The sequence below is a fragment of the Tympanuchus pallidicinctus genome, unplaced genomic scaffold, assembly GCF_026119805.1.
Source record: "Tympanuchus pallidicinctus isolate F22 unplaced genomic scaffold, pur_lepc_1.0 scaffold26, whole genome shotgun sequence".
Taxonomy (NCBI): Eukaryota; Metazoa; Chordata; class Aves; order Galliformes; family Phasianidae; genus Tympanuchus; species Tympanuchus pallidicinctus.
The window spans coordinates 4,577,502-4,591,979 of NW_026294743.1; the positions used below are offsets into that span (position 1 = coordinate 4,577,502).

Sequence of the window (14,478 nt, forward strand, 5' to 3'; positions counted from 1 at the left end):
AGCTCAGCATTTTCCCTGTGCCTTCATGGAAGGGCACAAAAGCTTTAATTTGTGAGAAGCAGGCTCAGGTCTGCAGAGACTCGTCCAAATTGTGACACTTTTAGTGACCATGAATGCGTCTCTTGTTTGAAGTTTGCAAACCTAGCTTACCAGCTGCCATCCCTCCTCTCCTGGCTTTTAGGGGCATATTTGATTACTGAGTTTGCTAAGCAAGCTACGGTGCTGCTGGCAGTGATGACCCAGACCTGTTAAACTTGTCTTAGGTAAGAATTGTGATTCCTTAGGTGCTTCCTAGGATGTTCCCTGCTTGTTGTAGTGTTGTAGGTGTTTTTAGAGGAAAAGAGTTTTAAGATGCTAATGACAGAATTACGGCTACAACCTAAGGGGAGGGGGAGCCAAACAAAAAAAGGATTCATTAGAGAACAAAAGAAACACTGGAGCCTTTGAACCTAGGAGTCTCCCACACATTAACTAGGTGTACTGCCAATGTGCTACAGATGTGCATTATGTGAACAACACACAAGGTAATGATATGTCTGCAAAGGAGTGAATGCATCTGTTTGATGTTTTGCAATGAATTACACTCAGCAGGTGGGGAACTGCCAACTTCTCAGAAAAAAAACTATTAAGAGGTCCAAAAGATATCTTCTGCACTTTCTGTAGAATCACAGCTGACAGCCATATCATGTGTTGGCACATTGGAGCCTTGCTCTGCCACCAGAAAGCACAGCCCGTGGCTTCAGGTAGGCGCTGCTCGCTTTTATCTGAGAAGGGGTTGAGGGATCAGCCGTCTGGGCCAGATCTTGAACACAGGAGCTCCTGATGTGCCAAGTAGCTGTGATGATGCGTCCTTTCACGCCTCTGCTCCTTCCTGGGGCTGGGAGCGGGGCTGGGGGAGCAGAACACTGCTGGGTGACATGCGGCGGAGAAACAACCTGATTACTGCACTAGGAATTCAGTCTTCCAGATTTAGATTTATTTAGATCTAGAGGTATATCTATATAGGATTTTGCTTGGTTCTGTTCCGTCTCTAGCAGTTGTACCTTGGTACTCTCTCCTAGGGCATTTGAACATGAAGGTATCAGAGCTGGCTTGACAGATTTATAATTGCAGGTTTCTCCCTTTCTCGCTGTGCGTTACAAAAAAATATAGTAAGAATGCTGGAGTAGAGGAGGTCACCAATAATCTATGTGCCATTAGCTCCTTGGATTTTGCACTCTGGGGGCCTAAAGGAAATAAGGTATAAAAATAGCTGTCCAACTTTATGAAAAATCGGGCAAACCTTCCTTCAGCTGAGCTGCAGCTGCCTGAGCACTTAGAGAGCTGGTAATAGAAAGCTGCAGCGGGAAGCGCTCTCCTTTTCTCAGGATGCTTGATTTTACAAAAGATAAAGAATGACGGATGAGAGATCTGCCCTGTTTTAAGTTAAATAACTTCGATTACCACCTCAGAGAAAACAGAGAGATTCTGTCACCCCATCAGCGTTTGAGATACGTGCAGAGCACAGCCTTGGTTTGGTGCCTGGAACTTTCAGAGTCACCAGTACTCTGCCACTTACTTCTGGCCTTACAGATCAACATTTGGCTGTGGCACCCTGCGACACAGTCAGATGCAGCGTGGCAAGAGGGCTGGCCGTTGTAGCAATGAAGAGCATCATCATTTGGCAAACAGGTTTTTTTTTTGATAACTTCAGCTGATCTTTTCAGAGGTTTGCCTTTCCGTTCCTTTTTATTTTAAGGAATATTGATAACAATATTACAAGGATGAGAGTGGGGGCAGGGGGACCCCAAAGCCTGCAAAATAATTACTGCATTTTTTTCAAAAAAGCCTGTAGTCTTCATTCACGTTAGTGATGGCTCAAACAAGGCACCGCATTTGAGTGGCAACTGCACCAATTAGCACTGCTGCTGTTGGGTTGTGAATTGCATGTGAAATGTAGAATTTGTCCAGAAGTGCTAATGCAAATTGCTCAACAAAAATGTGCCCTCTGTGTCAAGTCTTTTCACTTGTTCTGACACACTGATGTCTTCCCAGATTTCTCTGATCGGCAGATTCCTCTCTCTGCTGACAGCTACCAGAGCTCATAAAGTAATGGAAATATTTCTTGTTGCCATTAGCTGTGTTTCTGCAAAGAGAGTTACCCGCTGCTGCTGGGACTGGCTGCTCACTATACAACATAATTTTGACTTTTATTTGTAAGTTGATGGACTTCAGCTTTCTAGAATGAAGTGCTAAAACCCCTGTAAATGTCTTAAGACTCCACCTGCCCAGAAGTTCAAAGACCTGATGTCTGCCACAGCGATAATTTGGTCACTTTGCAGGAGTTCAGCATCCTCTGTTGCTGTGTACAGTGATAACCTTTGAGCCTTGCTATATGAGCCTGAGTTACAATTGCCGTGGGAACTGTAGCTTAGCATTTCCTGACTTTTTCAGCATACAATATCTCATCCTAATATTGCACCCTTTACAAGGAGAAGAAGTAGAGCAAGGGCACATTGTGAACAGCGAAATTTCACATCTACAGAATATAAAGCGGTGTCCTTAGCCACACACAGATGTGAAGCTGTACTTGTAAATTGCTGTGCTGGGTGGCACCCCTGAGTCACAGCCCAGGAGCCCTATTGTGTGGGGCTCCCTGCAGCGCAGGATGTAAATACATTTCCTTCCCCCCAAGCACTTCCAACCTAAGAGCAAGATAAGAGATAATGCGGGAGACAAACACACCAGGGAGCGCAAGGAAACAGCAGAGGCTGCTGCTGGGCATCGTGGAGACAGGAACTTCCACAGACTCCTACAAATCTGACTGCGCTGGGGCCAGAGGTCAGGGGCAGATTTGCATGATTTGGAGAATCTCCTAGAAATGCAGTCCAGCAGGGAGGAAAGCATGAAGACGCTTGTGTCTAAAATGTAACAACTAGGGAAGAGCTGGTCATGATGGGGTAGGCTTCAACACTCAGCGGTGAACAAGAGACGGTGTGTGAGTCAGGATATTCTGCATTTGGGTTTGAAAACAAGGGAAGGGGCTGAAATTGGAAAGGAAAGGTAACCAGGCTGGAAAGGGAGAGATGGCACAGTCAGGACAATAGGTGAAGAACGTGGCTTTGGGCAGCAGCACTCCAGCTGCCTGCAAGCAGAGTGAGACTGTGATCATCGCAGTGTGAGGGGATGCCAGCCTGACTGTGGGGCTTGGCACAGAGTCTGAGGCAAAGATCGTGGCCGGGTTACGGGCCAAGTCACAGGCAAGCGATGGAGGACTGGAGCCTGCTTCGAGCTGATGGGTACCCACAAGGTGATCCCAGAGGCAGGTATGAATTTAGGCCAGATAGGAAAAGGCCTGTGAGCTGCCAGCATAGAGGGAGTCCTTGGACTTGCGCAGAGAGCTTGCTCAGAGGTGTGACGAGGGGAAGAGAGAAGAGGACTGAGGTTGCAGAAGTGTGCAGGGCTGAGCAGTGGCTGGATAGTACAAGTAATGTGGAGCGGGCAACGAAAGGTGCTGGAGGCAAGGGAAAGCACTGGGGAGAGAGGAGACATCAGGTAGGGTTGGGTTAGCAGTGCTAGGAGCTGACAGGCAGCCATGGAGAAATATAGCACCGAGCTCCACAAAAGATAAAGGCTATTAGGGACTCGGTGATACTGGTTTCTGTGACAGGCAAGAAGCAAAAGCCTGTTTGGAAAAGAATCTGTGCTGGAGATGGAGGCTAAATCCAAATCAAGTCATAGGCAGCACATTCAGTAGGCTTAGAGATGACGGTGAGAGGAGGGATAGGGTAGAGGCTGGAGAGGGGCTTGGAATCAAGCAATGCTTAGATTATTTTTTTTAAAGCATGCTTATATGGTGAGGGGAAGGAGGCAGAGGGAGAGATCTGAAGGAAGAGTTAGCAGATGGGATTAGGGGAGATGAGAAAACAGGACACAGCGAGGTCATCGGGACAAGCAGTGGGGCCACAGTTGAGAGGGAGAGCTGGGCAGGAGGCAAGGGAGAGCAAGCAGAAGGGAGCGAGGGAGATACTGTTTTGCTTTGTGGAGTTTCTCATGGCAGAAGTCAGCACAGCCCTGAGCAGAGATGGGACTTTTCAGCGATGGCAGAAGGCAAGGCTTGAGGAGCGAGTCCAAGGCTGCAAAAAGGCAGCTGGGATTGCGCCGGTGAGGGCTGGCTAGGCTGGCAAACGTGAGTAAGCATTAGGAACATGACAGAATCGAGGAGGGGAAAAAGCATTCATGGTGTACAGGAAGTTTAAAAAAAAAAAAAGTTGAAAGCTTAGTAAGTAATTGTCTCAGAAAAGGTATTAAGGATATTCAGAAGGCCTCAGGAGGAGTGAATGAGGACTTCCTCAGTAAAGGAAGCCATTCCTTAGAGATCTAGAAGTCTGGGGGACTGCCTAAAGCCAAGCTGAGTCAGGCCTTGCAAAAGAAATTAATTCTGGAGTGGAGTTTTCCTGAGCTGTATAAATAAAGGAGACCCTGGAGAGAAGGCAGGAACCATGCAGTGAAGAGCGTGTTATGGCTGAAGACTGCCTAGGCACTGCCCAAATGAGAATTATTTGTCAGTTCTTACTTGGGCTGGTGAGACTGGATGTCAAAACAAAGGCTGGGTGGTTAATGGAAGCACACGGGCTGTGTCCAAGCTGGAGGAAAAATGAGCGGGGTTTCAGTGCTGGAACTGGGTGATGGGCAGCCTTGGTTCAAGGATGCTGAAAGAAGTAGCTCATAAAATCCCAGGACTGGCATGCCGTCCCAGGCACCTCGAGTGAGTTATTTGGAACCACTGCGAAGACAGCATGGCTTTGCTGGGCAGCAGCAGTGGACTTTGGTCTTGCCAGATACGTTTGGGTTCTCGATTTTAGAGCGAAATACCACCTGCAGGTAAGCTGCATGGACAAGTACCTGCATTCAGGGATGAGAGTTCCTCCAGCTCTCTGTGTTGGTGTCTGACAGGAGACGATCCTGGAATTTATGCATGAATTGTACAGGTCATCACAAGTATCCGTGTGTCTGTTTTGGTGCTTTTAGCCATCACACGTGCCGTCTGCTTAAATCCACTGAAAGCTGGTGGGCTGTTTCTGTGTTTCCTACATACGTGGCTTTTCCCATAGCGATTCAGCGAAGCAAGGGGGAACTGAAAAGGGTCCTTGCTTCATTGAGGCCCTTACGGGATGTGATCTTGCTGCCATGTGGGCACGCTGTGAATGAGACGGGGAGGGGGCTGCAGAAGGAACAGTTGGGCTGTGTGGGTTGTTCACTTGCAAATGAAGCAGTGCCAGGAAATACTGATAAGGATAATGCAGCGGTACTGTGAGCATATGCACTCCCTGACCCCATTTGTGCAAACGCAAAGCCAGAGAGTCACCTACAGGGTGGGGAAGATGCAGGAGAGATTTTGTGAGAGCCCCAAACCTTTGCGCTGAAGTTCTCTGAGGATTTCTTTTTGCCTTGGCAGAACAACAACATGGGGCAACTGCAGCCTCTTACCAATTTTTGAGGTAAGTTGCCTTCTGTGTAGGGGAAGGAGAGCATATGGCCCGGTGTGTTTATTTCTCAGCCAGGATTCGTTTGGGCTTGGCAAATTACATGCTTCTTGCTGAGGATCAACACCAGTGCCAAGTTTGTTTTTGCTAAAAATGAAAGAGATCTCATTTATCACAGCACAGAGGAAAGGATCTGAGAAATGTCCTTAAGCGTGAAAAAATACCTTTGTTTATCCTCAAACAAAACAGCTGAGGGGAGAACGAGCAAAATTTCACCAAGAGGAAAACAAAAACAACCAAACTCTGCAAGCATCTAGAAGAGCCACCAGGCAGCTCCTGCCAGGCATGAGCTGGAGCTGGGCTGTGAAATGCCTCTGTGGGGTGCGAGGTGATAATGTGACGTGGGCTGGGGACATCGGAGCAGAAGGGACAGCCGGGTTGCGGTTTAGCGTTTGCTGCTTGAAAACTTCTTTAGAGCATCTTTTCCTTATATCTGTGTTTTCTCAGTCTCTGTATGTGCTATTCTCTTACAGCATTTATTTTTATTGTGTCATTTTCCCTCTGTTTCCCCTTTTCATTGGCCCTGTGTGACTGTTTGTTTAAACCGTTTGCCTGCTTTCATCTTCCATTTTTCTTCTCTCCCCCTTCTCAAGGGCTCTCTAGCCATAATTATCCTTGTGTTTCGCATTAGCTCTCCTCCCTTCTGCTCCAGATGGACTCGAAGCGGGCATTGATTAAAGCTAAAACCTTTAGTGCTGCCATTTCCAACAGGCTCTGGCCTTGGGGTCAGCGCAGCCATCGCTGCATTGCTCCCAACCACAGCCACGAGCACTGGCTCCTGAGGGAGCTCTATGCCCATGTGGGGCAGCAGGGACACACCGTGACGCTACTCCCAAGCAGGATTGCAGGCTGTGGTGGCCGTGTGGGCGCTGCTGAGGGCCTGCATAAGTCTTTAGCCCCTAAACGGTGTTAGGAAAACACTTGCTCATTTTCAGATCCTTTGTTGTGTACTTTGTTGCTAGAAATAAAGAACTTAGTCCCTCTGATGAGCTAACACGTACACCGAAGTGATAGTCTGGCAGATACTGTTTGTTCTGCGGCAAGAGCAAAGCGTATCGAAAACGGGGGGAGGAGAGACGCAGGGGAAGGGAGGTGAAAGGAAAACAAATGGGCTGCATGCAGAGGTCTGGCATCAAACGTCAGAGTGATCTTGTTCGCTCAGATACTATTTGAAAGGCCATGGCAACCGGGGACCCAGGGAGAGGAGAGGTTTGTAGCCCCTCCCTGGGATGGATGACAGAGGATGAGGGTGAGGCGGTCTGCTGGTGGGTGCAGTCACAAAGCAGTTTGGCCCGTCCCTTCGTCCTGCATGCTGGCTCATGTGAGGCAAAGTCAGAAGTGAATGGATTTGTAACTCCCTCAGTCAGTCAGATGGCACCTATCTGCTGAAGGTGGCTGCGCTTGGGCAGCCAGATTTAGACAGGGATTAAGATCCCTGCCAGACACAGAAAGTGACAACAGTACAGGAATTTAATAGAAGTATTTCTGGGGGAATACAGGAACGTGTTTGTAGGTTACTCCAGAAACACTGGGTATGCAGTAAGTTTTCTTGTGATGGAGTGTACAGAAATCTAGTAACATTTTTGCTGCCAGCAAGCAGAAGCTCAGAGTGCGTGGAGGTGAGGTCAGCAGCGCCTTGTCCATCACAGACCTGTAGGTTGCAGTACATAGTTGTGTTTACCCGGAAAGGCTTTTGTCTTAGGAGGCATCAAACAGCAGAGACTTGCCATTTCTGCTGGGTAATGAAATCATGGCCTAAGAATTTGATTCTTCTTTCTGATTTGAATCCGTCTTTGGCTTCCAGCCCTTGTATCTGGTTTTGCCGCCTTCAGTGGATAAAAGGGCTCTTTAAAAGATTCGTTCCCTCGTGAAGGTGTTTTTACACGCCGTGGTCAAAGCATCTCTGTTTTCTTTGTGGTAAGCTGAATGATTGAGCTCTTGAAGTCCTTCACTGGAAGGCACTTTCTGCCTGAAATCATTTTTGTTTCTTCTTTTTGTGCTCTGACTTGAAAATGTAGACATCTGATTGCACACATCTTTCTAGTGTCGTTCCTCTAATGCAGTACGCAGGATAAGCCACCTTCTGGCTTCTGTTTGCTCTGTTGCTGCTTGCGCATTGAAGGATTGCATTAGTTCACATCACGCAGAATGCACAGCAAGCTCAGGTTCCATCCACTGCTTCACTTTACCATTGCTTTCAGTTCCACTGATGTTAAATGTGCATAACCGTACATACACACGCATCACCCCAAACTCCTGAGAAGGATCCATCACTCCGGCTGATCCCCAGAAATACATTTGAAGAACATGAGATTTGTGCTTAACCAAGGACCAATTGCCAGCAGCGGGCAGCTCCCTCTCAGGCACTGCCAAGGCAGCTGGGTCCCCACAGTAGTCCACCCTCGTGCATACGTATGTACTGCCATGCAGGGCACCCCCACACACAGGCGCACAAGTGACACAGGCCCGGGGGAAGGAGCGGGGCTGTCCCCTCGCTGCTGTGCATCCCCAAAAATCTGTCTGGAGTCACGGCAGCCTGAGTCACACTCTGAGTCATACTGCAGGAAGGGGCCAACAGGCGTCGCTTCCCTGGGACTGGTGGGGGTGTTCGGAGGGTAGCAAGGCAGCGGTGCCAGTTGCCAGAGAGAGGAGAGCAAAGAGCAGGGTCAGGATGGATGATCTGGGAAGTGGGCACGCTTGGTGCAGCAGCGCCCACTGCAGAGGTGCTCGTGCGGAAGAGCTGGCGGGGCCCTGCTGCCCTGCTCCTGCTTCAGGACACACAGCCCTGCGCTGCTCCTGGTGATGTCAGCGGGGCCTTTCATCACTGTTTTGAGAAGAGCTTTGGCCAAAAAAGATGGAAAGCGGGGGGGGGGGGGGGGAGTGGTGTTCTGGCTTGATGAAAAAGGCCTGGCTTTAAATCTGTTATTAAAGCTGGAAGCAGGAAGTTTTCATTACGAATAGGCAAAGTCCTGCGCCTAGAAATGGCCGAACACACAGCCCTGGAAGTAACACCTTGGTGCTAATCTTCACATTTCCTCCAGCTGCTGTGCGGGCTGTCAGCTGCAGGGGTGTCTTGCAGAGCTCTCTGCCTTCTGCAGCCCTAAGGCAATACGGCCCTGAGCCCCTCTGCACGCTGCTGCCGTGGGGCACTGCGCCCTCGGTGTGTGTGAGCGCCGGATGGCCGCTCTGCTGTGAGACTGTGTTGAAGTGGGCTGCGGCCCCAAGGGCGCGGGGCAGCTCCTGCTGATGTTACAGCACAGCGAGCCTTCTGGCTCCTGGTTTTCCTTTCCGCCTTTCCCTTGTTGTAGCTGCAGCAAAGGTTCTTTGGCAGCGTGGCATTGCTGTTGTCTATAAATGGAAGCAGTTGGCCCGTCTCCCAGTGTAACACAAGATAGCTCTGTGCATCAGTTATGCAATCTTCAGCTCGATGACTTCAGTGGGGTGAGGGGAGGGCAGGGGGGCAGGATGGAGCCCTTACCTCATGTCCCTGAGCTAGGAGATGTTGGAGCAGGCGGTGAGGTGCTGTGTGAGAAGGGAGCGGGGAGCAGCGGGGAACTGTCAAACCGGGGCACGAGTTCAACAGAGACAGAAGCTCAACGCTGAGAAGCTGCCTTTCAGCAGAGAGCCCTTCAGGGACGCTCTGTGTAAAGTGGAGATGTGAGCAAATTGGATTTCTTCTTGTTTCCTGGCTGAAGAATAGTTTGCTTTTCCCTGCCAGCGAGTTCGCCCCACACCACGGCATTACGTGGTAAGAGGAACCCTCCACCTCTGCTGCTGGCAGCTCGCAGCTCCTGGGTACGGGAGCGCGGGCCATGGCAGCGCTCCTGGCCTGGCCTCGGCGCTCGGTGCCCAGCCGAGCCGAGCCGAGCCGAGCCGAGCCGAGCCGAGCCGTGGCAGCGGGCGGGCAGCGGCCCCTGCTGGCAACTCGCCGCTCCCAGCAGCACCGCGGGGAGGTGCGGAGGAGATGGGGTCTGATGGCGGGGGAGAGCAGGGTGATGTTAGGAATAGGTTTCTGTGGCATCACGTGGCCCGCATCCTTCCAGCTACAAGCTCTTTGTCCTGGTGGGATGGAGTCTCGGATAAACGTGTGATGTGGTTAAATCCTGAGATTCTGGTGCAGTACAGTGGAAATGAGGGCTGCTGGCTCACGGTGTTCTTCTCTGTGCGCCTCAAACGCTGGCTCCTGAGCCCATTGCTCAGAGATTGCTTATCTTGAGCGCAAATAAACCTCACACCCCGTTTTCTTTTCTTACCACTGATGAGTCGTGAAGTGCTCCTGCCTTATCAGAGGGGGCCTGGAGCTCCAGGTTCTGGTGCGAGAAACCTGCCCGTGTCCCTGCAGCAGACATTGAGGCCACAAGACACCAGCATTTGCCCAGTTTTCCCGCTTTCTCCAAGCTCCAGCCCTCGCCCACAGCCCCGGCGCTCAGTGTTAATGAGCCCTAGCTTCCCTACACGCAGAGCACCCTCAGTAACGAGCCCTTCTCCCTCTCTCCACACAGGAGCAGCACCAGGTGGGACTGTCCCGGAGCACAGCACCTATGCAGCCCTCTGTCCCACCAGGAGCCAGCAGCGTGGTCACAGGCACGAGCTCAGGGGGGGCCTTCCTGGGCAACCAGCCGCAAGCGGCCATCATGAAGCAGATGCTGATCGAGCAGAGAGCCCAGCTGCACGTGATAGAGCAGCAGAAGCAGCAGTTCCTAAGAGAGCAGAGGCAGCAACAGCAGCAGATCTTAGCAGAGCAGGTACGGTGTCTGTTTGTCTCAGGTTCTGCAGCTGGTGTGAGACGGAAAGTGCTACAGACAGTGCAGCACAGCCCTTCCTTTCACCTTCAGCAGTTTTCTCTCTGATCTCCCAGATCAGTTCTTTACTCTGTTTTATCACACAAACACTGCAAGCAGTCATGCTAGCCTCAGGGAGAGGTTGGGAACTGCGGGCTGAAGTCGGGGAGCAGTGGCACAACCCCAGCAGTGGCAGTGTGAAGCTGTGACATTCAAGCCTGACACCAATTCCCATAGCTCTACACTTTTACAGTACAGACATTACGTTACCTGGTCTAAATGGTCTTGTCTTATGCGTGTTTAATTCAGATGCAATTTAAAGGAAACCCAACAGAAAAGCCAGCAGAAAGTCACACTGTTCAGTTACTGCAAGCTCACACCTCAGTTAAACTTGCAGTCCCCTGCTTCACCTAGAAAATGTTCTGATAGGTGAGTCTAAGCTCAGCAGTGTCTCTCTTGCTAGGGGAAATACAGTTTAAGACCTGGGTGCCACTTTGAGTTAGAACTTGTGCATGCCGTATAACCACAGAAGTACTGATGGTTACTGATGGAAGAGGGTAAATTTAGACTAGACGCTAGGAAGAAAGTCTTTCTTTTAGAGTGACGAGACACTGGAACAGGTTGCCCAGTGAGGCTGTGGATGCTCCCTCCCTGCAGGTGTTCAAGGTCAGGCTGAATGAGGCTATAAGCAACCTGGTCTAGAAGGAGGTGTCCCTGCCTGTAGCAGGGGGATTGGAACTAGATGATCTTAAAGGGCCCTTCCAACCTAAACCATTCTGTGATTCTGTGATCCTATGAAGATGCATGAATGGTTTCAGAGGGAACAAGTGTAGAGCAGTGACACATTAATATTCCCTCTGCGTGGACCAGGCCAATTCACTTGTATAAACCCAAGAGCCAGTCACTGACTTGGATGCTGAAGGCAAGGCTAAAAGGCACAGCCCATAAGCTCCTAGCTCGTGAGTGCTTTGGGCCTAATAAAGTTCCCTTGATCTTTTTTATCATACGTCATGTGCATTTATAAACATCAGGATTAGTATTTGCTTCCTTTCTGTCTTTGCCATTCTCTTTCCTTTGTTCCTCAGCCCTGGTTTGTGACAAAGCATCTGTACCGGTGCAGATGAAGCAACGAGAAGTGTCACTGTAGTAACTGCTCAGTCAAGTATATCCAGGGCCTTGAAAGCTCTGATAGACATGCTCTCTGTTTTTATAATCAACCCTTGATTCTGTTTTGGATGCCTGAGTATCCACAGAAAAAAAAAGCACAGAGGACCAGCATGGGCTGGACTAAGGGTCGGGGGCATTTTGTGATGGCCAGCTCCCCGGATAGCATGAGGAAGAGGAAATGTGCCTTAGTAGCTGTTTCTGGTCTGGCTAGGCAATGGTCTTGGGATACAGGGCTCAGATTAGGAGGCACTGTCCCTTGCAGCTGGGCGCTTTGGTTGTGCAGAGGTGGGCTGCAGTCTTGCACAAGGACTATACATATAGGAATATATATATTAATTATATGTATGGTAAAATATATTCATTTATATACACATATATTAAAATATATGTATTCCTGTCTATATATATAGGTCTTGTCAGAGCTGGGGGAGGGAAAGGGTGTGCGCATACAGCAGCGCTCAGAGCTGGGTGAGAAGAGGTATCTCAGATCTCTCCCTTCCCATCCAGCCCGAGGACAGTTCAGTTTGCTGCTTAGAGGTCAAGATGAAGTGCTTGTAAATGAGGAGAGGTGATGTTAGCCTCAGTGCTTACTCCTTTCTGAAGCAGAAGGAGTCTGTGTGTTGAGTAGCCCAAGTACTCTCAGGAGGATTCTTCAAATGTCTCTACTTGTCTCTCCAAAACAGCTTGCTAGATAAGGAACGCTGCAGTTCTGCTGCAGCACTTTTGTCACCAGCCTCTTTCCAGCTCACTAATTAATTAATCATCTTTTTCACTTCTGCTTTCTTTCCCTCATTCATTTTCAGCAGTTGCAGCAGCAGTCACATTTGCCTCGGCAGCATCTGCAGCAACAGCGGAGCCCATATCCAGTGCCACAGGTCAATCAGTTCCAAGGTAAAAGTCACATTCTTTTTCCTGTTGTGGAGACAAAATACGCCTCCGGAGCAGGCGTAGGAAAATCTGCATTTTGTGAATGCAAGGAGCTAAGCAGTGTGGCAGAATAGTAAGGTGGGCTGTTGTACACTTGCACGTACCATAGACTTCACTAAAGGGGAATGCCCAGCTTGGAATGTTCGGTCGTGTTTCCTTTTGTTTCACTCAGCCAAAGCTGTATTCTGTATTTGACATGTGTTTTGCCTGCTTGATTCCTGGGTTCAGTGGATTCATCATGTTTGCCTTCACTCTCATCGTTCTTTTTTTTTTCCAGCCAGCATCTCTCGCTGTATCCTGGTTTTACTCTTCTTCATGTCCTACTTTATTTAATTTGATGAGCAGGGAATTTCACAGAGGTCATCTTCATCTGGGGAAGGACCAGCAGTAGTGTCTGACAGGAGTCAGGTGTGAGAAGTATAGTGAAATATCGGAGGTGAAAATGGAGATTTCTGCAATGAGCTCACAAAACAGGGATTATTTTGCTGTGCTCACTAATGATTGGGGAATATGAGGGTACTCGTTTTGGTTTAGGAAAAAGGTTCATTCTGAGCTTTTTTAGTGCAGTTCATCGGCTCGAATGCCTTCGCTAGCCGTGGATTCTGAATATACATAGAACCAGCATGTCCTTGTGTTGCATATCCACCACAGTGTCACAAAACTGCGACAGAAACGAGGCAGGCGAGCACACTGCAGTTCTGGTACTCAGGAAGCGAGCAGACAGCCAAAGCTTCTGCTGACAGACAGCAGTGTGGCTCTTTCTAATTGCCTCCCCATTCTCGATTTTGGCAGCATTAATTCTGTACGAAGTGAATTCTTTCCCAATAACTTGTTTGCAAAATCAAAATGTATGTGTGCACTCTCACGCATTATTTGAGAAGCGTATGTAAAGTCTTTTCTGTGTCAATGCTTTTTTGAAACCTTGCCTTCGTATGTATGATTTAAAAGAAATGCAAAAGAGAGTTTAGGCTAATGTGACAGAGCGAGGAATTCATTTTCATAAATGAGCCAATTTAAATATAAATATTGCACCTTTTTTTTTTTCTGTTTAGTCACAATACTGTAATCCAGTGCAGTGGGTTATGTGGGACGGAGACCGGAAGATGGCCCAAAATCTTCAAATCTGCTGCATCTCCCCTTTAACTGCTGCTTGCCTGAAGCCCTGCCTCTCCCGCCAGGCGCAGCAGCTCCCAGAGGCAAGGAGTGAGCCACTCAGTTCTGCTGACTCCTTTGGAAGTTTGCAGCTGCTGTTTGCAGTTCATAGATGGCAAGAGGTGCACTACAGGTTTTTAGCATTACTGTCCTCGTCAGCAATGGCTGGAATGGCTGTAGGAAGAGGTATCTTGCAACCGTGGAGGAAGGAGATGGCCTACATTTTAAAAAAAGCCTCAAGGGGACCCGAGTGCCAGTCACTGAAAAAAACAGTTTAATTGGTAGCGTGGATGAAGTAAAAGCTGCTGGTACATTTGCCCTCTGCAAGTAAGGTCCAGATGGACTCTCTTCAGGCTACTGGATGCTCCGTTTATGTATATGTTGGAGAGCTCAGCTACGAGCATCCTCCTGAAGCTTGTCCCGCTGCAGGGAAAAAGAGATGCAGGCATTTGCTGCATCGCGTGTGTCGCTATGGGAGCGACACTTCAGTTGTTCATAGCCATTTCTCATGGGAATGTGGCCAACAGAAATAGCAGGGCCTACCATTCTCTGGTCTCCACAGACATTTAGGTACGTTGTCTGCCGCCGAGAGACATCAGGTAGGGGCTGATTTAAGAGCATCCTGATTTTGTTGTACAATTTATGACTCTTAGAGCAACTTTTTTTCTCGCATTTAGAGATATTTGAGCTGGAGTAATTGTGAGCATCTTGCTCCCGGAGCTCTGCCTGCCGAGGGTTTTATTTCGTTCGGTGCGGTATTGACTCAAAACCACAGTGAACCCGTGGCACAATCAGAGCTCCGGTAATTGTTTTTAAATAAAGATAGTAAATACAGCAGCGTATTGGCTTCCCAAAAATCAATAGCTCCCCCACCCCTCAAAGGGACACGAGCGCGGTCCAGTTCTCTGCCACGGTGTGGAATTTAA

At 49.1% G+C, this 14,478-nt stretch overlaps 1 protein-coding gene across 7 annotated transcripts in view; it reads left to right on the plus strand.

Annotated features, from left to right (window-relative positions):
• Positions 1-14,478, plus strand: part of MAML3 (mastermind like transcriptional coactivator 3) — a 242,708-nt gene that overhangs the window by 223,722 nt on the left and 4,508 nt on the right. For 6 of the 7 annotated variants that reach the window (XM_052690045.1, XM_052690044.1, XM_052690046.1 and 3 more), the window contains 2 exons: positions 10,028-10,270; positions 12,277-12,364. In XM_052690045.1, the coding sequence (XP_052546005.1) occupies positions 10,028-10,270; positions 12,277-12,364 (331 nt within the window). The remainder of the gene's footprint in view (positions 1-10,027; positions 10,271-12,276; positions 12,365-14,478) is intronic. The other variant, XM_052690043.1, reaches the window with a different exon arrangement.